The 24,361-nt window shown below is 49.3% G+C and overlaps 1 protein-coding gene across 1 annotated transcript; it reads left to right on the forward strand.

Moving 5' to 3' along the window:
* Positions 1 to 120: 120 nt before the first annotated feature.
* LOC119956224 (acyl-CoA desaturase-like) lies at positions 121 to 23,668 on the forward strand. The gene is made up of 5 exons (XM_038783254.1): positions 121 to 798; positions 1,899 to 2,029; positions 6,934 to 7,139; positions 14,458 to 14,690; positions 21,879 to 23,668. The coding sequence occupies exons 1-5, from the start codon at positions 543 to 545 to the stop codon at positions 22,076 to 22,078; spliced, it is 1,026 nt and encodes a 341-aa protein (XP_038639182.1). The 5' UTR covers positions 121 to 542; the 3' UTR covers positions 22,079 to 23,668.
* The last annotated feature ends 693 nt before the right edge of the window (positions 23,669 to 24,361 follow it).

The following is a 24,361-nucleotide window of genomic DNA, read 5'->3' on the forward strand; positions in this document are numbered from 1 at the left end:
GCCTCCCAGAGTCAGATATGCTGTTTTTTATTCCTTACTAGATTGAAGGCAGTGGATTTTTTATTCTCTCCCCCCCCCCCATTAAAAAAAAGCAGCAAGGCATGGATTGAAAATTTGAATTAATTCCACCCTCCCATGTCTTGCGTTGCGCATATATTAGACTAAAATGTATGTGTGAGAGTGTTGCAAGTGTAACATGCCACCATGTAGAACCAATCAGGGCTGGGGTGTGGTGGTACTGAACCCAGCAAGACCAATGAAATGCAATGCAGTTCCGTCTTCCGAAAAGTAACAGCCCAGTTGCTTTATTGATCATCTAGCTATATTTCTGCTGCTTTATTTTTCCAGCCCCCCTCGATCTCCTTCCTTTTCACCAACAGCATAGCCAGGAGAGAATTGCAATTACTCAAACGTGGTTCGGTGCTTTTCATTTTGGTTGGTTAGTTGGTGGTTGAGAGAGAGAGAGAGAGAGGGGGGGAAGGGAAAGAGCTGCAGATTTGCAGCTTCGTCATTTTTTTTTTGGTGTGTGTGTCTATGGGTGTATGCCCGTTCCTTTCCCCTCTGTGTACAACATGCCCAGCGCGCCCAACAGCACCGAGCCCGCCGCCTCGCCGCCCGAGTTCGTGGATGAGCGGCCGGTCGATGACTTCTTCGACACCAGCTACAAGGAGAAGCTGGGGGCCAAGCCGGCCATGAAGCTGGTCTGGCGGAATATCATCCTGATGGGAGCTCTGCACTTCGCCGCCCTCTACTCTGTCATCCTGGTCCCTTTCGTTAAACCTCTAACCTGGCTCTGGGGTAAGATCGCCTCCTCCAGTTGATTTCACCCCCCCCCATTTACATTTACTTCTATTTTTTTTTAATATGCAACGTATCACTAAATGCAATTGTGTGTGTTTTCTTCAACTGTTTTTCTAAAAAAAAACTGCAATTGCATTTAAACTAAATACGATTTCATTACAGTATTTCCTTTTAAAAGGGAATGTTAACTCCTTGTCTCAAATTAAACAATTGCATTTTTACTTCCATTTTAAAAATGCAATTGCTTTCCCCCTTGTTTAAATTGAAAGCATCCCTCCCCCTCTATCCCTTGTTTAAGATTAATGCAATGTTTATTTTCCCCCTCTATCCCTTATTTAAGATAAATGCAATGTTTGCCCCCCCCCTTGTAACTCTTGCTTTTAAGATCAATGCAATTTGTTTATCCCCCCTAACTCTTGCTAAAGATATGTATCTCTTGCTTAAGATAAATGCAATGTTTGTCCCCTCTCTGTATCACTTGTTTAAGATGAATGCAATTTCTGTTTGCCCCCCACCTTAAGATAAATGCAATGTTTGCCCCCTCTCTATCACTTGTTTAAGATAAATGCAATTTCTGTTTGCCCCCCCTGAAGATAAATGCAATGTTTGTCCCCTCTCTGTATCACTTGTTTAAGATAAATGCAATTTCTGTTGATTCCCCCCACCCTCCCCCAAAAAAAGAAAAATCCTGTAAAAATGTTGCATCCTATAAACATCTGCGCTCTCTTTTAAAAATGAATGCAGTTGAATATGCCTTCAGTAGAAAGTCTCAGAAATGAGGCTGCTGCTTTACAGAGAGAGGAGGCTGGATTGTGTTTCAGTCTGATCTGTGCAGCTTTCTCAATGGCGCATGCTTTTCATATTTTTGCTGCGTATTCCGAGAGCCCTTCGCTTTTGTTCTCTCTTAAAGGGATGGGAATGGCCTGCTGCAGGCTGTCGAGACAAAATGGTTGCATGTTTGCACGAAGCTTTAACCTGTGTGTGGTTTTTTTTTTTTTGTTGCACATTGCTCCCATTTTTCCTCCCCCTCCAGAATTAAAATAAAATTTAACTTGTGTGTTTTTCTCCCCTCCCCTTTCTCTTTCATTCCTGTGCAGCCTCCGGTTGCTTCTTGCTTAGTGCCCTTGGAGTGACAGCAGGAGCTCATCGACTATGGAGCCACCGGTCCTATACAGCCTCCACACCCCTCAGGGTGTTCCTGGCCATTGCTAACTCAATGGCTTTCCAGGTAATAGACCCCGGGGATGTGGCCTGCTTGCTTTAGTTACAATGCATAAGGGAGGGAGGGAGGGGGGGGGGACAGTTTCCTGGTTAATAAGATTTTTTTTTGGGGGGGGGAACAGTTTCCTGGTTAATAAGATTTTTTTTGGGGGGGGGGGAACAGTTTCCTGGTTAATAAGATTTTTGAGTATGGGGGGGGAATATAAACCTGCCCCAAAAATAGTTGAATTGGAGGGGGGGAGGGTATGAGAGTGAAACACTCCTCCCACTGTCAGTTGTTGTTTCTGAGAGTAACCTTGATTAAAAAGAACTCTGTATGCTGCAGAATGCGCCATGGAGGGCTTCACAGTTCCATTCCCTCTGCTGTTCGATAATGCATAATTTAAATGCACTTAATAAATCTGGAATTGTCAAGCTAATCTCCATAATGGTGACCATGACAACTTTGTGGGCGGCACAGTGGTCACCACAATTGCTTCACCGCTCCAGGGCCCCAGGTTCGATTCCCGGCTTGGGTCACTGTCTGTGCAGAGTCTGCACGTTCTCCCTGTGTGTGTGTGTGTGTGGGTTTCCTCCGGGTGCTCCGGTTTCCTCCCACTAGTCCAAAAATGTGCAGGTTAGGTGGATTGGCCATGCTAAATTGCTCTTAGTGTCCAAAATTGCCCTTAGTGTTGGGTGGGGTTACTGGGTTATGGGGATAAGGTGGAGGTGTGGGCTTGGGTAGGGTGCTCTTTCAAAGAGACGGTGCAGACTTGATGGGTCGAATGGCCTCCTTCTGCCCTGTAAATTCTATGCTGACCACCGTCTAATTCCTGAGTTCACGTCCCACACAGCAGACACTTGTGGTAAACATTCCCGCTATTTTATGTCCATCAGTAGCTTCCACCCCGTAGTAGTGCCTGGATTCCTGAAACCCCTCTTGCTCGTTCGTCTTCTTAAACCCTCCAGGGGCTGGAAGCGATTCAGAGATGGTTTACCAGATTAATCCCTGGATTGGGCGGGTTGTTTTGAGGAATGATTGGACAGGTTAGATTTGTATCTGCTACGCCAAGGCCCCAGGTTCCAATCCCGGGCCCGGGTCACTGTCCGTGTGGAGTTTGCACATTCTTCCCCCTGTCTGTGTGGGTTTCACCCCCACAACCCAAAGATGTGCAGGGTAGGTGGATTGGCCACGCTAAATTACTCCTTAATTGGAAAAAGTAATTGGGTACTCTAAATTTAAAAAAAAGGTTTGTATCTGCTGGAGTTTAGAAGAGTTAAGTGGCGTCTTGATCGAAACCTTTTAAGATGCTGAGGGGTTTTATCAGGGCGGGAGAATCTAGAACTGGGGGGGGGGGGGCACTTTTTAAAAATAAGGGGTCCATTTATATGAGGCAAAATCTTTTTTCTTGAGGGTTTGATGGTCTTTGGAACTCTCTTCCCGAAAAGGTAATGGAAGCAGAGTTTCTGAAGGAAGAAGTGGACAGATTCTTGGTATGCAAGGGGGTGAAAGGTGGATGGAGATTGGAGGTTACTATCCGATCAGCGTGAGCTTGTCGAATGGCGGAGCAGGCTCGAGGGGCTGAATGGCCTCTTCCAGCTCCATGTTCACCCTATCACTTGCTCTTGCCCTCTCAGATCTGTGTCCCTCTGATCCTGATAGCTTGGCGCACGCACACACCTCCTATTCTTTGCTCCTCCGCCAGCAGTCTCAGTTCTGGAATTGCCTCAAGTGGCACCTTAAACCCCCCCCCCCCCCCCCCCGAGATTTTGCCGTCGCCTGTTTTTGTTTCAATACCTTGTGTTGTTCCACATGAATGCAAGTTCCATGAATAATCCGCCGTGTTATGATTGAAGTGCGTGGCTGGCTTGTGCACTTTGGCAACAGCAAGTCGTGTGGGGAAACCCCCCCCCCCCCCCCTTTCAACCAGCATGAATGCAGATCAACACGGTAGCATAGTGGTTAGCACAATTGCTTCACAGCTCCAGGGTCCCAGGTTCGAATCCCGGCTTGGGTCACTGTCTGTGCGGAGTCTGCACATCCTCCCCGTGTGTGCGTGGGTTTCCTCCGGGTGCTCCGGTTTCCTCCCACAGTCCAAAGATTGTGCGGGTTAGGTGGATTGGCCGTGCTAAATTGCTCTCGGTGTCCAAAATTTAAGTGTTGGGTGGGGTTACCGGGTAATGGGGATAGGGTGGAGATGTGGGCCTGGGTGCTCTTTCCAAGAGCCAGTGCAGACTCGATGGGCCGAATGGCCTCCTTCTGTACTGTAAATCTATGATCATCACCTGATTGGGCCGCAGTCTAGGCTGCAAAATATGTTTTCAATTTTTCCAAAATTGTTGGGCCGGGACAAATTTGATATCCTGTGTTATGAACATCATACATGTGATTGGGGGTGGTGGCAATTGGAGGGGGCGTGTAAGTGTGTGTGGCGGTTTTGGGGGGGAGGGGGGGGGGGGTGCAGGAGTATTTGTGTGGCAACAGATCCCTGTGAAATATACCCCAGAGTATGTACTGCCTGTAAAAGGTGGACATGATGTTCTCTGGGACATTATACAGGAGCCTGATGTAAACAGGCAGGGCCCCTCCATCTTGTACAGTGCCTCGTATTGTGTCCTATATAAATAGATTGTGGTACTGCAACCTAGCAACAGGAAGTGCTGCATACATGTTAAATCTATGCAATCTGCAGTACTCTTGTATGTGGAAGGCCCTTGGGTTTATAAATATAATTCAAGTTTAATACAGACAAATTGCAGTGTTATATTTTATTCAATGGGATCTACAGGGAGACTGGTGCAGACTGTGATCGAGACGTGGCACCTTTATACCATCAACCTATGTAAACTCCTGCCTGAATTGAATCATTGAAAGATTTTGACTTAAATTAGTGGGCCTGAGTGTATACCAGAACATAGCAAAACAGAAATAGAACATAGAACAGCACAGCACAGAACAGGCCCTTCGGCCCTCGATGTTGTGCCGAGCAATGATCACCCTACCTATACCCGCAACCCAACAACCCCCCCCCTTAACCTTACTTTTTAAGGACACTATGGGCAATTTAGCATGGCCAATCCACCTAACCCGCACATCTTTGGACTGTGGGAGGAAACCGGAGCACCCAGAGGAAACCCACGCACACACGGGGAGGACGTGCAGACTCCGCACAGACAGTGACCCAGCCGGGAATCGAACCTGGGACCCTGGAGCTGTGAAGCATTTATGCTAACCACCATGCTACCGTGCTGCCCAAATAGAAGCAGGGGAGGCCATTCGGCCCTTCGAGCCTGTTCCACATGACCATGGCCGATCCTCTATCTCGACACCATACTCCCACTATTTCCCCCCCCCCCCCTGAGAGTCTAGATCTATATCCTCCTTAAATATATCCATCGATTTGCCCCCTCAATTTTCTAAATTCTAATGAATACAGATGCAGTCGCCCAATCTCTCCTCGTACAATACTCCTGTCATCCCAGAACACTTAAATATGAGCTGTCTTTTTTTAAAGTGGTAATCAGCTCCGACAAGCTATAGAGATGGAAAATAGAGCAATACGTGTCGGTGTAGTTGGGCGGTGTTTTCCCGAGGTTGAGCTAGATTGCCTGGTGCCCAGTCCGTGCTGTACACATCCTGGGATCGAGCTTGAGGCAGCCTAGAGTGAGCCTTGTACTGTGTGATGTTGCCTCGTTTCTGTGCATGCCTTATTGTGAGCCCTGTATTGCAGTGAAATCTGTGTCCGTTAATCACTGTACATCTATCTGGGCTTGCTGATGCCACCAGCTCCAGGTGTTTCAGGAGTTATTCCCCAGTGAGCCAAGAGCATTAAAAACATCCCTTTTCAAACTTGCAGGCTACTCAAAATAAGGAAAACCTGTGGCAGTAGAACTGTTGTTGTGTGGGTATTGCCAGCTTGGATGCCAGCACTCGGGTACTCTATATAACTCCTGGAATTTGGGCTGATTATCGTAGACTCCCTACAGTGCAGGAGGAGGCCATTCGGCCCTTCAAGTCTACACTGACCCCCAGAAAGAGCACCCTACCTAGGCCTGCTCCCCCGCCCTATCCCTCTAACCCCACAATTCCACCTAACCTTTTTGGACACTAAAAGGAACATGTTATGGCCAATCCACCGAACCTACACGTCCTTGGACTGTGAGAGGGGAAACCGGAGCACCCGGAGGAAACCCACGCAGACACTGGGAGAACGTGCAGACTCCGCACAGGCAGTCGGCTGGAATTGAACCCGGGCCCCTGACGCTGTGAGGCAGTGGTGCTAACCACTGTGTCGCCCCCCCCCCCACCGGTATTTCCCTGCCTCGGCGGAGACACCTGATTTTGAAGCACTTCGGCAAACTCTCAATGTCCCCTACTGAACCAGCAAGTCACTCGGGGTCAGCCTGCTAGTTTCTAAGTTGGCATTTTCTGTTTACTATGGCAAGTTAAATTCGTGTGAACTTGGGTTGTTGCTCGGAGAAGGCCCATGCAAGACCATCGTTGCTACCTGAGAGCGTACTCTCTTGTCCCAGTTGTCTTGGTTTCAGCTTTGGTTGGGGGGGAGCGAGAGGGAACGTAAAATGGTTGACTCTTAACTGCCCTCTGCAATGGCCCAGGGAAGCCGCTCAGTTCAAGGGCAATTAGGGACGCGCAACAAATTTTATTTTTTTTAAAAGTCCAACTCTCCGCGCTGCAAGGATGTTCTTTGACGAGAACCACAGAACTCCCGACGTGGATTTTAATGCTAGTACCACACTCTGCTATCTGTGGTCTCCCGTCCTACTGGGGGTGGGGATAGTGGACAGCGGAGTGGGGAGGGGAGTGTGACTGGGGAGAGCGAGATGAGACTGCGCCCCCCCCCCCCCCCAACCCTGAGGTTGCAGTTAAAACTAACAAACTTTCTCTCCTTCCTGAAACTTTTTTTTTTTTAGAATCATATTTTTGAATGGGCCCGCGACCATCGCGTGCATCACAAGTTCTCCGAGACAGATGCCGACCCTCACAATGCCACCCGTGGCTTTTTCTTCTCGCACGTTGGGTGGCTGATGGTCAGGAAGCACCCGGATGTGATCGACAAGGGGGGCAAGCTGGATCTCAGTGACCTGAAAGCAGACCCCGTTGTCATGCTGCAGAAAAAGTGAGTACTGTTGACAACGCGGGAGTTGGCTCCGTGCCCAGCCTGGGGGAACGTGGCTGCAAAGAGTCGTCCGTGAAATGGGTCTGGTCAAGTCACGGTCCAGTTCTCCCCCCCCCCCCCCCCAACTGAGCCCGAGCCTATGACACTCCTTCCCTGCAGCAAAGTTGGTCCGCCAGCCCCTGAGTTGACCATTGACTTGGGCGAAGAGTGTGTCCCATTCTTGGTCACCAGGATTTTTTTTTTTAAATTTAGTGTACTCAATTCATTTTTTCCAATTAAGGGGCAATTTAGAGTGGCCAATTCACCTACACTGCACATCTTTTGGGTTGTGGGGGCGAAACCCACGCAAACACGGGGAGAATGTGCAAACTCCACCCGGACAGTGACCCAGAGCCGGGATCGAACCTGGGACCTCAGCGCCGTGAGGCAACAGGGCTAACCACTGCGGCGCCTTGCTGCCTCTTGGTCACCAGGATTAGCTTCTGCGAACTGAGCATCCATTGAGCTTGACAAAGATGTGATACTGGCCTGTGCTTGGACCCTGGCATGGAAAGTGGGTGACCTCGATAGCCGCAGGTTGAGGAAGGGTTGATCGGTGTTCAGTCGCTGCCACTGAGGGGGAATCAGCTAATTGGCGAGAGCCTTTCATGGGGCCCCTCCTGCACCGCGATTCGCGTATAAAGAGTCGATGAGGTGGGTGCTAGCTTTATAATTTAAAAATAAAAAGGCCATCTCGCGAACAAGAGTGAGCATCTTCGGAATAGAGAAAGCTTCATTTGCTTGGACCTTTCACAACCCCGGGGCATTCCAAAAGTGGTTGACAGCCAGCCGGGTGCTTCTGGCGTGTCGTCACCATGACCTGGTGAAGTCGGGCAAATAACTTGCAAACAGCCATGAGGTCATGGCTAAGTTTTATTTTAGTTTTTTTTTCTTGAAATGATACTTGTTGAGGGTGGGTGTTCGCAAAGCGGCCACAGAGAAAAGGAGAGGTAGGGAAGTGGAAAACAAAACTGTCCCGTCCTGCCGGCTCCTGAGGTACTTTTTTGAGCACATTTCTGTCACCGATTTGAGAATTGGGATGGGTTTTCATGGTGGTTGATCAGGAGTCTCCGCCATTGGCGTGTTTGGATGGATTTTGCGGGTCGATACTCGACCTGTTTGGCTGAGGGGGCAACACGGTGGCGCAGTGGTTAGCAATGCTGCCTCGCGACGCCGAGGACCCGGGGGTCGATCCCGGCCCTGGGTCACTGTCCGTGTGGAGTTTGCACGTTCTCCCCGTGTCTGCGTGGGTCTCGCCCCCCCACAAACACAAAGATGTGCAGGTTGGGTGGAATGGACTGCCATTATGAACTCTCCTTCCTCGGCCATCAAGTCCTGGGGTGGGATATGAACCCTGAGCTCCTGGCCCAGGGGCAGGGATGCTAACCCACTGCGTCACAAGACCTCCCCTGTATACTGCGCCTTTAATTCGTCCCAACTGATGTTAGACACGTGTTGGATTAATTGGATGATTTAAAAGGGGGCCGTCATTCCACACACCCAAACGCACTCAGGGTGTCTTTCTATTCTCCGGGTGCGTTTCTATTCTCCTCCTCCTCGATTTTTCAAGTCTAGCCAGTCTGGCACAGTGTGCATGGAGTGCCAAGTAGCCCCCCCCCCCCCCCCCCCCCCCGTGTGACTCTGTGAAACATTCCCAGGTTACAGATAAGATAGATGCAAGAAGAGAACACTCGCTGGTTTGCCCAGACAGTGTTGTCTTTTATTCCACAGCTGCAAGGGCATCTCCCAACTTTATCAATGTTGAAAGTGGCCTTTCGCAACATCAACATAGAGTGTACAGTGCCATTCGGCCCATCAAGCCTGCAACTTGGAACCCTTTCCAACCCTTGGAAAGAGCACCCTACTTTTAAAAAAAATTTACAGTACCTAATTATTTTTTTCTAATTAAGGGGCAATTTAGTGCGGCCAATCCACCGACCCTGCACATCTTTGGGTTGTGGGGGCGAAGCCCACGCAAACACAGGGAGAATGTGCAAACTCCACACACAGTCACCCAAGGCCGGAATTGAACCCGGGACCATGGAGCGGTGAGGCAACAGTGCTAACCACTGTGGGGAGCACAGTGGTTAGCACTGTTGCTTCACAACTCCAGGGTCTCTGGTTCGAATTCCCGGCTTTGGGTCACCGTGCGGAGTCTGCACGTTCTCCCCGTGTCTGCGTGGGCTTCCTCCGGGTGCTCCGTTTTCCTCCCACTAGCCCCGAAAGACGTGCTGTTAGGTAATTTGGACATTCTGAATTCCCCCCCCCCCCCCCCCCCCCCCCCCGTGTACCCAAACAGACGCCGGAATGAGGCGACTCGGGGCTTTTCACAGTAACTTCATTGCAGTGTTAATGTAAGCCTACTTGTGACAAAGATTATTATTAGTAGTAGTAAGGGCAGCACAGTGGCGCTGCGGCCTCACGGCGCTGAGGCCCCAGGTTCGATCCCGGCCCTGGGTCATTGTCCGTGTGGAGTTTGCACATTCTCCCCGTGTCTGCGTGGGCATTGACCTCCCCAGAAGAAGGAAGTGCTTCCGGATTTGGCACAAAAGCCTGATTTGTGCACAGTATCGACTTGCACTCGGCTTCCAGAAGGTCCTATTAGCAGATTAATTCGAGCAGCACGTGGCCACATTTATTGCAGAGGCCTTGCCTGTCCAGTGCTGATGCTGCCTGGTTGGTGGTAAGAGTTTGAAGAGGGGAAGGAGGTAAAATTAGACACACGTTTTTACCTTTGCCTGGTAGAAAATGAGCTTCGGCAAGAGTTCAAAATCAGGATGGCCGAGTGATTTGGGTCACCTTCCTTCCCTGCTCCATCTGTCCCAGAGTTTTTGGGACCCAGGCCCTGAACTCCAACCGTAGAAATTCATTGCGTCTCCGAGAGGGCAATAGGTCGTCCTCCCACACCCCGATACATGTTGAGCAGGTCCAGCCCTCAAAAATGGAGCGGGGCCTCTTGCCACAGACATGGGCCAGCCGTGGCGAAGCAGATTTCCCAGTTGCCAGGCGGCCCCAGTGCCTCCAGAGGAAAGATAGTTACTTCTCTTTTTGAGAGTCAGAGAATCTCTCCTCTTCCTTCGTGGTACTGTCATTAGATTAGCAATCCAGGGACCCAGGCCGATCGCCTGGGTCCAAATCCCACCACGGCAGGTGGTAAAATTTGAACTCCGTGCAAATCGGGAATTAAAAGTCTGCTGATCACCATAAAACCATCTGGTTCACTCGCGTCCTGTAGGGAAGGGAATCTGCCGTCCTTACCCGGTCTGGCTGACATGTGACTCCAGACCCACAGTAATGTGGTCGACTCTTAAGCACCCTCTGAAATGGAGGGCAGTTCGGGATGGGCAATAAATACTGGCTAAGCCAGTGAAACCCACATCCCATAAATCATGGCAGCACGGTGGCACAGTGGTTAGCGCTGCTGCCTCATGGGCAGTGAGGATGTGGGTTCGAATCCCGGCCCTGGGTCACTATCCGTGTGGAATTTGCACATTCTCCCCGTGCCTGCGTGGGTCTCACCCCCACAAACCCAAAAAGATGTGCACGCTAGGTGGATTGGCCGCGCTAAAATTGACCCTTAGTCGGAAATCAAAGAATTGAATACTCTTAAATTTATATATTTTTTTAAATGTTTTCCTGAGCAGAGGCCACACAGTCATGGGGTTTGGATTTGCATGATTTCTGCACTATTTTCTCGAGGCTTCTACTTGAACCTGAAACATGAAAATGGTCAAGTTTGAATCCTGAATTTCAGCCAGGTCTCATGATCTGCAATGTGCTCATGATCAGGTACTCTGTAGCTGTTTAGTTTAGGGATAAAAGTATTAACTAGGACATGGGAGCAGCTCCTATTTTATTTTTTTGAAATAATGCCAAGGAATGTTTTGTGTTCACCGGAGTGCCGGTTTATTGCCTATTGCACCTCCGATTGGCGCCCCATCCATCACCGCTGACACGCAAGTGGCAGCAGGGTGTAGCCATCTACACGATGCACTGCGGCAACTCACCAAGGCTCCTTTGGTGCCTCCTTACCGCCGCCACCCAGCAGGACAAGGGAAGCAGGCGGATGGGAGCGCCGTCACCTTTAGGTTTCCCCCTTTACAAGAGACACACCACCCTGACCCGGAAATATATTGCCATTTCTTGGGTCAAAATCCTGGAACTCGCTCCCCAACAGCGCTGTGGGTGCACCTACACCACCTAGACTGCAGCGGTACAAGAAGGCAGCTCATCACCAGCGCCACCCCATGGGTAGCAAATGCTGGCCGAGCCTGTGATGCCCGTTAGAATTAAAAAAAAAACAATTGAAGCTATGGAATTCACTTCCAGGGTTAGGTAGTGATTGAGACAGCAACATTCAAAACTAATTGGGATTAAGAATCTGAGGGGACTTGGGAACAATGCAGATATGTCAGCGTGGCCCTACTGGGCCGAAAGGCCTTGTTCTGCGTTGTAAACTCTATTTGAATAAATTGCTGCCCTCTGGTTGAACAGGGAGGAATCATTTCATACATAGAAACATATGTTTAAAAAAAAAATAGAAGTAGGAAGAGGCCATTCGGCCCTTTGACCCTATTCCGCCATTCATTACAATCATGGCTGTTCATCAAGTTCAATATGATCCCGCCGCCTTTCTTTTATGTCCCGTCTTCCTTCCCCCCCCCCCCCCCCACCCAGACCCCTTTAACCCCAAGAGCTGTATCCAATTCTTTCTTGAAATCGTACGTTTTGGCCTCAACTACTTTCTGTGGTAGCGAATTCCACAGATTCACCACTCTCTGGGTGAAGAAATTTCTCCTCACCTCAGTCCCAAAACATTTACACCTTATCCTCACACTCTGACCCCCTAGTTCTTTTTTTAAAAATAAATTTAGAGTACCCAATTCATTTTTTTCCAATTGAGGGTAATTTAGCGCGGCCAATCCACCTCCCTGCACATTTTTGGGTTTCATAGACTTTGCAGTGCAGAAGGAGGCCATTCGGCCCATCGAGTCTGCACCGGCTCTTGGAAAGAGCACCCGACCCAAGGTCAACACCTCCACCCTTTCCCCATAACCCAGTAACCCCACCCAACACTAAAGGCAATTTAGGACACTAAGGGCAATTTAGCGTGGCCAATCCACCTAACCTGCACATCTTTGGACTGTGGGAGGAAACCGGAGCACCCGGAGGAAACCCACGCACACATGGGGAGGATGTGCAGACTCCGCACAGACAGTGACCCAAGCTGAAATTGAACCTGGGACCCTGGAGTTGTGAAGCAATTGTGCTATCCACAATGCTACCGTGCTGCGTGGGTTGTGGGGGTGAAACCCACACAAACACGGGGTGAATGTGCAAACTCCACGCGGACAGTGACCCAGATTTGGAGATGATACATTTAGTTCCCTCGTCCAAATCATTAATATATAATGTGAACAGTTGGGATCCTAGTACAGATCCCTGCAGTACCCCACTAGTCACTGCCTGCCAATCAGAAAAAGACCCAGTTATTCCGACGTTTTGCTTCGTGTCTGCTTTCTATCCATCTCCAGACACTACCCACAATCCCATGCCCTTTAACTTGACATATCTGCTACGCAAGACCTTGTTGAAAGCCTTCTGAAAGTCTAAATAAACTAGCTCCGCCGATTCTCCCTCGTTACCTCTAGTTGATTTGTCAAGCATGATTTCCCTGCCAACTTTGTCTGATAGCACCACTGTTTTCCAAATGCTGTGTCATGAAATCCTTGATAATGGACTCGAGCAAACATCCCTGCTACTGACGTTAGGCTCACTGGTCTATAGTTTCCTGTTCTCTCCTTCCCTCTCTTTTTGAATAGCGGGTTTACATCTGCTACCCTCCAACCTGTAGGAACCATTCCAGAAGCCAAAGAATTTGGAAAATGACCAGGAATGGATGTACTATACCAAGGGCCACTTCCTTAAGTACTATGGGATGAAGATTATCAGGCTCTGGCGACTTATCCGCCTTCAATCCAATTATAATAATCTTTATTAGTGTCACAAGTAGACTCACAATGAAGTTACTGTGAAAATCCCCTAATCTCCACACTCCGGTGCCTGTTTGGGTACACAGAGGGAGAATTCAGAATGTCCAATTCCCCTAACAAGCACGTCTTTTGGGACTTGTGGGAGGAAACCGGAGCATTCATTTTCCCTGAAACAATTTTTTTTACATAGAATTTACAGTGCAGAAGGAGGCCATTCGGCCCGTCGAGTCTGTACCGACTCTTGGAAAGAGCACCCTACCCAAGGTCAACACCTCCACCCTATCCCCATAACCCAGTAACCCCACCTAACACTTATGGGCAATTTTGGACACTTGAGGGCAATTTATCATGGCCAATCCACCTAACCTGCACATCTTTGGACTGTGGGAGGAAACCGGAGCACCCGGAGGAAACCCACGCACACACTGGGAGGATGTGCAGACTCCGCACAGACAATGACCCAAGCCGGAATCGAACCTGGGACCCTGTAGCTGTGAAACAATTATGCTATCCACAATGCTACCGTGCTGCCCTTTACTAATTTCTTTACTAATTTCCTTCAGCTCCTCGCTGAAACTGGTGTTTCTCAGAACTTCCGGTACCTTATTCATGTCTTCCTTTGTGAAGACACAGCAAGGGGTCCAGAGAAGGTTCACCAGAATTATGCCTGGAATGAAGAGCTTGCCTTGTGAGGAACAGTCGAGGACTCTGGGGTCTGTACTCGTTGGGAGTTTAGAAGAATGAGGGGGGGGGGGGGGGTGGATCTTATTGAAACGTACAGAATATCGCATGGCCTGGATAGAGTGGACGTGGAGAGGATGTTCCCACTTCTAGGGGAAAAACTAGAAGCGGAGGACACCATCTCAGACTTCAGGGACAATTCTTTAAAACCGAGATGAGGGGGAATTTCTTCAGCCAGAGGGTGGTGAATCTGTGGAACTCTTTGCCGCGGAAGGCTGTGGAGGCCAAATCACTGAGTGTCTTTAAGACAGAGATAGAGAGAGAGGTTTTTGATCAATAAGGGGGTTGTGGGGCGAAGGCAGGAGAATGGGGATGTGAAAAATATCAGCCATGATCGAACGGCGGAGCTGACTCAATGGGCCGAGTGGCCTAATCGTGCTCCTATGTCTTATGGTCTAAAGTATGAATTTAGCTCCTCAGCTATTTCTTTGTTTCCCCGTGATGAATATTGACCTTGGAGAAGCCTGGTCTATACCTTTTGGCTGTGTTGCTGATAACTGAGAAGTGACTCTGGTTGTAACCAGTGTTCTTCCCCTTTCTTTCAGGTACTACAAGCGCTCCGTGTTGTTGATGTGCTTCATCATCCCCACAGTCGTCCCCTGGTACTTCTGGGGTGAAACTCTCTGGAACTCGTACTTTGTCGCTGCCATCCTGCGATACACGTTGGTGTTAAATGCCACCTGGCTGGTGAACAGCGCCGCCCATATGTTTGGCAACCGGCCCTACGACCGATGGATCAATCCCCGCGAGAATCGATTTGTCGCTTTTGGAGCAATAGGTGAGGGCCGTGATTCATTTATTTATTTATTTTTTACTCCCAGGAGTTCTTTTCCCAATGCATGTGTTGCGCTAACAATTGCACACCCAACCACGAAACGGTACAAAAGAGGCTTTATTACCGTGAGATGTTATTACGTCAAGTGGAGCTGTAAAATGGCAGCTCAGGAAACCTCATGGATATTTATACTGCTCCTGTGGGCGGAGCTAGCTGGCAGGGGCTTACCGACAAACTATGCAGGGGCTTACCGACAAACCTGTAATAGCCGGTACTATTGTACATCCCCTAATAGAGGCACACACCTATATATATATATATACAGTGGTATTACCACAGTATGTTCATGTTCAGGCATCTGTGGCCCAGTTGAAAACTTTCTTTTTTTTTTTAAATTTAGACTACCCAATTATTTTTCCAATTAAGGGGCAATTTAGCGTGGCCAATCTACCCATCCTGCACATCTTTGGGTTGTGGGGGTGAAACCCACGCAGACACGGGGAGAATGTGCAAACTCCACACGGACAGTGATCCAGGGCCGGGATTCGAACCTGGGTCCTCGGCGCCGTAGGCAGCAATGCTAACCATTGTGCCACCGTGCTGCCCCTGTTGAAAACTTTCTTGTCCCAGGAGTCGAAACCGTGAGGCTTTGAGTCTCGCGTCAGAGGTTTGAGCTCGCGATCTGGGCTAACGCTCTGGGAGCAGTACTGAGGGCATTCCCCCCCCCCCCCCCGTTGTTGGAGGTGCCGTCTTTCGGATGACACGAAAAAACGAGGGCCCACATCTGCCATCTGTGGCCAGTATTTATCATTCCAGAAACATGACAGCAATAAGAGTATTCTTGTTGAAACTTTCAGGATACTACAAGGCCGAGATAGAGTTGATGTGGAGGGGATGGTTCCATGAGTAGGAGAGACTAAAACCCCAGGTTCACAGCCTCACGACTGAAGAGACGACCCTTTAAAACTGAAACGAGGAGGAATCTCTTCAGCCAGAGGGGTGGGTGAATCTGTGGAACTCTTTGCCGCAGAAGGCTGTGGAGGCCAAATCACGGAGTGTCTTTAAGACAGAGACAGAGAGGTTCTTGATGAATAAGGGGATGGGGGGGTTATGGGGAGAAGGCAGGAGAATGGGGATGTGAAACGTATCAGCCATGATTGAATGGCAGAGCAGACTCGATGGGCTGAATGGCCTAATTCTGCTCCCATGTCATATGGTTTCACGTTGCCATTTGTACGGTCTTTCCGCGTGCAAATTTGATGCTGCGTTTAATGCATTACAACAATGACTACATTGTCAAAAATGTACTTCATGGCAGCACGGTGGCACAGTGGTTAGCCCTGCTGCCTCACTGCACCGAGGTCCCAGGTTCGAATCCCGGCTCTGGGTCACTGTCCGTGTGGAATTTGCACATTCTCCCCGTGTTTGCGTGGGTTTCGCCCCCACAATCAAAAGATGTGCAGGGTAGGTGGACTGGCCACGCTAAATTGCCCCTTTAATTGGGGGGGGGGGGGGAAATAATTGGGTTCTTTAAATTTTTTTTAAATGTACTTCATTGGTAGTAAAGCACTGGGGGATGTCCAGTGATTGTCAAAAGTGTTATATGAAGCAAGTCATTTCTGTTGCGTCTCGGGTTCTTCAAGAAGAAAGCGTAATGGATATTTGCCTTTATTAGCCAAGAATAAGAGCGGGGAAATCACGTTGGAACTGTTAAGGGCCAGCACGGTGGTGCAGTGCTGTTTCAGGACGCTGAGGTCCCAGGTTCGATCCCGGCTCTGGGTCACTCGCCGTGTGGAGTTTGCACATTCTCCCCGTGTCTGCGTGGGTCTCGCCCCCACAACCCAAAGATGTGCAGGGTAGGTGGATTGGCCATGCTAAATTGCCCCTTAATTGGAAAAAATAATTGGGCACTCTAAATTTATTTTTTTAAATGTTGGAACTGTTTAAACGCTGGTTAGGCTGCAACTGGAGTACTGTGTGCAGTTCTGGTCATCACATAGGAAGGATGTGATTGCACTGTGGAGAGGGTGCAGAGGAGATTTACCAGGATGCTGCTTGGGCTGGAGGCTCGGAGCTTTGATCAAAGATTGGATAGGCTGGGGCTGTTTTCCTTGGGGGCAGTGAAGGTTGAGGGTGTGAGATTGAGGGGTACAGATAGGGAGGCACTTTTTCCACGAGAGGGGTCAATAACCGGAGGGAGGGGGGGGGGGGGGGGCACAGATTTGAGGTAAGAGGTAGAAGGCAAATAGGAGAAACGTCAGAGGGTGGTGGGAGTCTGGGGCTGTGCCTGAAATGGCGATTGAGTCTTCGATATTCACTTTGCGCAGCCATGACCTCCAGGGCTATGGGCCAAGCGCTGGAAAATGGGATTAGCGTTGACCAGCGTGGATGGGCCGAATGGCCTGCTGTTTTGTGCATGACTGAATCAAGGATGCCGTGCCGGCGTCTCCAGCTTTAATCCAAGCTTTTCCAAATCTATTTTAACTCCCGATTGCGGTTCCGATTCCATTTCATTTTATTCCAGCCCTCGGGACTTTCATTTACATAGCGCCTTTTAACAAGGTAAAAACAGCACGGGAGTGATGGCAGGCAGAATCGATATTTGGAGAGTTGGTCAAAGAGCCAGGTTTTGAGCTGCACCTCAAAAGGAGGGGAGGTGAAGAGGTTTTGGGGGAGGGGGGGGGGGGGAGAGACAGCAATGGTTCGAATGAGCTAGGGTTTCCAGATGGTGCATGGTAGAGGGCCCGGCCGAGAACACTAACAGCGAGCAAGTTCCACATTGATTCTGGCAGACTGACGGACTGCACTCCTGCCCCAGGCACCTCTGCAGTGTCCGGGTTGTTTGACAGCACTGGCTGATTCGGGGAGCATCAAATTCTGCTGCTGCTCGTCTCGCGATGTAACCCAAGGTTAAAGCTCGGGGTGTTTTTACTGCAAAAATGGGAGGGGAAAAAACCCAAAATAAGGCGGATGCTGGAAATCTTGAATCACGCGCAGAAAATGCTCCCAGCGGGTCTGGGCACATTTGTAGAGGGCAAAACAAGGGTTAAATGTTTCACCACTCGGCTCCGCTGGTGGATTGTTGACCTGAACCGTTAACCCTTTCCGTTTCCACTGGTGCTGTCATCAGCAGTTTCTGAAATTTTCCTCTTTCAGAATTGGGGTATTGGTGAAAGGTGGCTTGGTGTTGTCTGCGTTCCAGCATTCTAAGTTGACCTGGGGATGGGAGGGGGGGGGGGGGGGGGGGGGGGGGGTCACTCGCACACATGGGGTGTCGACAATGTGAGGATGTTTTAATTTAAAATGTATGAGGGGAAAGTGGCATGTGGGGCGGCCATTTTGTTGTTCAGCCTCCTTCTCTCTCCGACATGCGTGCAGCTCCACCCATCCAAATCCCCTCTGAATACTCTCCCTGTTCCCCAAAGTAACCCTGGCAAACCTCTGGAGTATTCATCTCTTATTACATCTTAAACTCGTAGTATCAGCCCCACAACCCAAAGATGTGTAGACTAGGTGGATTGGCCATGCTAAATTGGGGAAAAAAATAATTGGGTACTCAAAAAAAAAAAAAAAAAAAAAAAAAAAAATGTTTAAACTCTTGGATTAGATAGACTTTGATCTCCACTTGAATGAACCGGTATATTTCTCTGCAGGTGCCCCCCACAAACCAACCCAGTCCAGGAGCTGTTGTCGCTATGACCAGGAACAAAATTAAAGTCCTTTCCTCCTCTTCCCCCCCCCCCCCCCCCCCCCCCCCCCCCCACTTTTTTTTTTATTGTTGAGAAAACCACTTGCAAATTAAAAGTTGGATTGATGTAGATGCCCCCCCCCCCCCCCCCCCCCCCCCTTCGAGATGACAGCATGCGAGAATGGTAAATAAAGGGGAGTAGGCCACATCGAGCCTGCCCCACTATCAAAGTAGATCATGGCTGATGTGCCTACCTCAAAACGCTATTTTCTTGCACTGTCCCTTGATGCCTTTGATATCAAGTAATCTGTTGATCTCCGTCTTTAACATGCTGAATGGCAGCTTCTGTAGCGCAGAGAATTCAAAGATTCCCCCCCCCCCCCGGCCTTGAGTTGTATTAATTCCAGGGTTGTGGGCGTTGCTGGCCATTGCCCATTGGGAAGTTGATGGCCTACTTAAACCTCTGCAATCTCCATGGTGCACCCACAGTGCTGTTAGGGGGAAGAGTTCTAGGGTTCTAACCCAGTTACCATGGAACGGCGATATATTTCCACGTCAGAACAGTATGCGGGTTGGAGGAGAACGTCCATGTGTTGTTCCCCGTGCATGCAGCCCTTGTCCTTCTCGACGGTAGGGGGGGTCACAGGTTTGGAAGATGTTGTCTCAGCAGCCATTATGATGCACTGAGAGAGCGAATGTTTATGGATGGCGTGCCGATGGGGAGAGCGAATGTTTGTGGATGTGACGCCAATCAACCGGGCTGCTTTTTCATGAAAGGTGTTGTGCTTTGTTTGTTGATGGTGGCCAGGCTTTGGCAAATTGGGAGGCGAATTACTCACTCCAGAGATTCCTCCTCATCTGAGTCCAAAATGGCCTGCCCCTTATTCTGAAACTGTATCCCCTGGTTCTAGACCGCACCCCAACCAGGGGAAAGATCCTTCCTGCATCGGGCAGCATGGTGGCACAGCGGTTAGCACTGCTGCCTCAACGCCAGCCTTTGGTCACTGTCTTGTGTGCAGTCTGCACGTTCTCCCTGTGTCTGTGTGGGTTTCCTCCGGGCGCTCCTGTCTCCTCCCACAGTTCAAAGATGTGCAGGATGGGTGAATTGGCCATGCTAAATTGCCCCTTAGTGTCCAAAAGGTTAGAACAAAGGACAAAGAAAAGTGCAGCTCAGGAACAGGCCCTTCGGCCCTGCAAGCCCGTGCCGGCCATGCTGCCCGTCTAAACTAAAATCTTCTGCACTTCCGGGGTCCGTATCCCTCTATTCCCATCCTATTCATGTATTTGTCAAGATAGGGCGGCACGGCGACGCAGTGGTTAGCACTGCTGCCTACGGCGCTGAGGACCCGGGTTCGATCCCGGCCCCGGGTCACTGTCCGTGTGATGTTTGCACATTCTCCCCGTGTCTGTGTGGGTTTCGCCTCCACAACCCAAAGGTATGCAGGTTAGGTGGATTGGCCATGCTAAATTGCCCCTTAATTAGAAAAAAAAAATTGGGTTCTCTAAATTTAACAAAAAAATAGAGAAAAAAAGTATTTGTCAAGATGCCCCTTAAACGTCACTATCCCTGCTTCCACCACCTCCTCCGGCAGCGAGTGTTTTTTAAAAAAAACTGACCTTGTACATCTCCTCTAAACCTTGCCCCTCGCACCTTAAACCTATGCCCCCTAGAAATTGACCCCTCTATCCTGGGGAAAAGCCTCTGACTATCCATTCTGTCTATGCCCCTCATAATTTTGTAGACCTCTTATCAGGTTGCCCCTCAACCTCCGTCGTTCCAGTGAGAACAAACCAACTTCTCATCGCTAATGCCCTCCATACCAGGCAACATCCTGATAAATCTCTTCTGCACCCTCTCTAAAGCCTCCCCATCCTTCTGGTAGTGTGTACTCCAAGTGTGGCCTAAATAAGATTCTATGCAGCTGCAACGTGACTTGTTAGGTGGGGTTACTGTTTTATGGGGATAGGGTGGGGGTGTGGATCTAGGTAGGGTGCTCGTTCGGAGAGGGCCAGTGCAGATACGATGGGCCGAATGGTCCCTTTCAACACTAGTGATTCTATCTACTCGCGTCAAGCCCTGTAAGAAATTTGTAGACTACAATGAGATTGCCTGTCATTCTTCAAAACTCTAGAGAAATACAGGCCCGAGTCTCTTCAATCTCTCCTCGTGGGACAGCAACGTCTTTCATGTCAAGATAGCAAAATGCCGAGGGGGGGGGATTTGATACCAAGCCACATTGAGATACTGGGGGCAGGTGACCCAAAGCTCGGCAAGATGATGGTTTCAACAATTCCCTTAAAGGCAGGAGAGGTGGCGGCTGCTAAGGAGGGAAATTCCTAGGCCCGAGCGAGCCAGCTGACAGCCGGTGGGTGCAGCAAACGTTGGGAGTGCGCAAGCGGCCAGAATTGGAAGGCTGCAGGGCTGGGTTTGTTTGTCAAGTAAACGTTTTTGGTCTCCGATGATGCGAACAGTAATTGATGGGCCTCATTGATGGGGCACATTATTCTTCTCACAGTTATTAACCCAGTCTAAATATTTGAATTGAGAAATTATTAACCAGGGTCCCATTGACCATTAGCTGTGAAGTGACTGCACCTCAAGGTTAGGCCAGCCCTGAGCTATTTTCAGTTATTTACTCTTCCATTAGTTGAATCTTGTTTTTGATACAGACAGGATTTTATGAGGAATGGGGGAAGGCTGGATCAGTGTAAAATGTGTGTAAAATGCCATTAGTGCTTTGGCGCTGCTGTGGGGAAATACAAGCCTTCAATAGCAAGGTCCTTGTAGCATTAGTGTCTCGCGGAATACTGGGATCAATCGTTTTTGAGAAGCTACTGAAAAAAAAATGCTTTTTAAAAATTCATTCAAGGGGAGGGCGGCGCAGTGGTTAGCACTGCTGCCTGCGGTGCTGAGGACCCAGGTTCGATCCCAACCCCGGATCACCATCTGTGTGAAGTTTGCTCATTCTCCTCGTGTCTGTGTGGGTCTCACCCCCACAACCCAAAGGTGTGCCGGTTATGTGGATTGGCCAAGCTAAATTGCCCCTTAATTTGGGGAGTGGGAGGGGGGGGGGGATTGGCAGCACTGCTGCCTCATGGTGCCAGGGACCTGGTTCAATTCCGGCCTCGAGTGACTTCATGTCCTCCCCGTGTCTGCGTGGGTTTCCTCCCGGCTCTCCGGTTTCCTCCCACAGTCCAAAGATGCGCAGGTTATGTGGGTTGGCCATGCAAAATTGCCCTTTTTAATGTCCAAAGATGTGCGGGTTACGTGGTCCATGATCAGTGTATGGGGATAGGGCAGGGGAGTTGGCCTGGGTAGAGTGCTCTTTCCGAAGGTTGCTGCATAAGTGGCGGGCTGAATGGCCTCCCACACGGTAGGATTCTTCGGGGTTGGAATAGTCGGGCCGAGAGCTAATATAGAGATGTTGCGAGTGTTTGAATTTGCTGTAAACCATGTCCTCCGTGAGTGACTTGACCAATTTTCCCATCTTGCCTTGCTGCAGGAGAAGGGTTCCACAACTACCACCACACGTTCCCGTACGACTATTCGACCAGTGAGTACGGCTGGAGAGGGAACATCACCACCTGCTTCATCAACACTGTGTGTTATCTCGGACTGGCCAGTAACTGTAAGACAGTGTCCAAGGAGGTCATCCAGGCCCGCAGGAGGCGAACGGGCGATGGGAGCATTCGGAGTGGCTGAGCTCGCTCGGGAGTGTGCAGACTGTCGAGTCACTGACGCACCCCTCATGCCAAAGACACGACCGGTCACGAAGGCAAATTTTGTCAACAGCTAAAACGTTTTTTTTTTAAGGTGGAATCTTTTATAAATCAATAAATCTCACCTGACTGCGTCCCGGATAAACTGATGAAAAAAAAGGACTTGAGAATAAGTTGGGGCAGCTTTGTAATTCTTAACAATTTTGCTTCGTTGTTGACAGTTAAGAGACAGTTCATCCTGAATTTTGGAATTAACATCTTGCTAAATGGTAATCTTTGGGGCCATTTTATGTAAAACCTTCCCTCGTCGTTGTTGTTTTTTTACCAGCGCTGTTTTAGTACCAGTGTTAAGTGTTCTGAATTCACCCCCCCACCCCACCCCACCCCCCCCAAAAAAAAATTCCGTGTCCAGTAAAGATTCCACCTTAAAAACAATTCCATCTCAACTCCTCGGCCACGTGCTGGAGACACATAACACACACAAAGAAAAACACAGTCTAGGCAGCAGGAAGTTCTTTTGCAGATGTTTGGCGCTTCATGACGTACCTGTCAAGCGGGAATGATTCGATCGATGGGGTGGGGGGGAGAAGGGCCACTCTTAATTCCGGCGGTTCCCGCGTAATCTTTTTCTGTTGGGAGGAAAGGGTTAATTGACGGGTTGCCGCCAGTCGCGCGTTTTTCAATTGCGAGATCGGGGGTACGACAGCTGCGAGGTTCATACTCTACGCCCATTTTGCCTTCCGTAAATTAATGAGCTGATGGATTTTTAAAACCTTTGCCACAGTAAACCCTGCGCCCGGGAACGGGAGCCTTGTGCCTTTTTTCCTCGGTGCTCGAGGGGGGTCTGTCGACCGGGGTTGGGGTGGGAGAGGAGGGGGGGGGGGGGGGGTTGTCGATCCATTGAGCTCGGGTCAGTCCATTGAGCTCTACCCCCTCCCTTCTGAAAAGCCACAGCCTCCCATCCATCCCTAAGTGCTGACCCAGTAACATTCTATATTTCACCCCGCTGACACAAAAGTAAGCTACGTTTTGTGCAGAGTGAGATTTCTATTTAAAGAAAATAATTAAATAAATAAAATAATTGGTTTCTTGCCTTCCCCGCTGTTCATAAAAGCCACCATTCGTCCCAGTAACAACATAATATGTCTGAAAATCGGAGACCGGCCTTCTGCTTGTTAATGGAGGGGGTGGGTGGGGGGGGAAGGAGAATCGACCATTGGCACACATTGTGCCCCTTTTAATATTGACTGCAATTACGAAAGAGCCAATTTGCACCTTCAGCATCAGAACATAACAGCTCCAAACCCAATCCTTGTTTCCAATAGCCCAATGTTTCCACAGGGTGGCCTATGGAATTTTTCTGGTATTGGCATTTTAGATGGTTGGGACTCTACCCACATGGAAGTTTGCGTTTGGAAAAAAAGCTCTTTTATTCTTGAGATTTTTCAGCCGTCGAATGTGTTTGTTGTACGGTATGATGTTGTTGTATTGTCGTCACTAAATGTTCCTGTGCTTCAATAATCATGCTGCAAATTAATAATAATATAATTAAAACACTAAGAGGAAAAACAAACGGTATCAGACTGTCCCGAGTATCCAGAACCGATTCATCCATTTGTCCCCTCAAGCCGTGGATCTGAATGGGTGTCGGCTCTGCTGAAATTTCAAATGCTTTGCTGTTTCGTTGATCGTTTTGAGGGCAGCGCGGTGGTGCAGTGGTTAGCACTGCTGCTTCACGGTGCCGGGGACCCAGGTTCGATCCCGGCCCTGGGTCACTGTCCGTGTGGAGTTTGCACAATCTCCCCGTGTCTGTTTGGGTTTCACCCCCACAACCCAAAATGATGTGCGGGGTAGGTGGATTGGCCGCGCTAAATTGCCCCTTAATTGGAAACAAAAGAATTGGATGCTTTTTTTTTAAAAGAAAGAAAAAATTAAAATCAAACTCCTCAAAACAGGCCTGACAGTCAAGGCCGAATGCCGACGGTTAGTCCGAGGCCATGTTCGGAACTCATTTGGAACTTTCCTGAGGAATGATTCCCTGTCATTGCTTCCCTTCTCACTGCCATGAAGCCTTTGCGATAGGCCTTGGGCCTCTACTTAACCACAGCATGTGGGGTCAGGGCGTTGTTGTAAGCCCATCTTACTGGGGGGAAATCTTGACAGTCCTATTTAGTCATAATGGAAACATTTCTGTCACTGACTTGACTATTGACACGGACTCTGTAATTAATTGGGGAGATTAACGATCCCAGCTCTCTCTTCCTCC

This window comes from Scyliorhinus canicula, chromosome 22 (assembly GCF_902713615.1).
Source record: "Scyliorhinus canicula chromosome 22, sScyCan1.1, whole genome shotgun sequence".
NCBI classification, from domain to species: Eukaryota; Metazoa; Chordata; class Chondrichthyes; order Carcharhiniformes; family Scyliorhinidae; genus Scyliorhinus; species Scyliorhinus canicula.

What these genes read in the sequence shown, in the direction of transcription:
- LOC119956224 (XM_038783254.1), top strand. Translation starts at nt 543, where the DNA reads ATGCCCGTTCCTTTCCCCTCTGTGTACAACATGCCCAGCGCGCCCAAC. An exon ending in CTAACTCAATGGCTTTCCAG is followed by an intron (nt 2,030 to 6,933) that starts GTAATAGACCCC and finishes TTTTTTTTTTAG; the next exon opens with AATCATATTTTTGAATGGGC. An exon ending in TGTCGCTTTTGGAGCAATAG is followed by an intron (nt 14,691 to 21,878) that starts GTGAGGGCCGTG and finishes GCCTTGCTGCAG; the next exon opens with GAGAAGGGTTCCACAACTAC.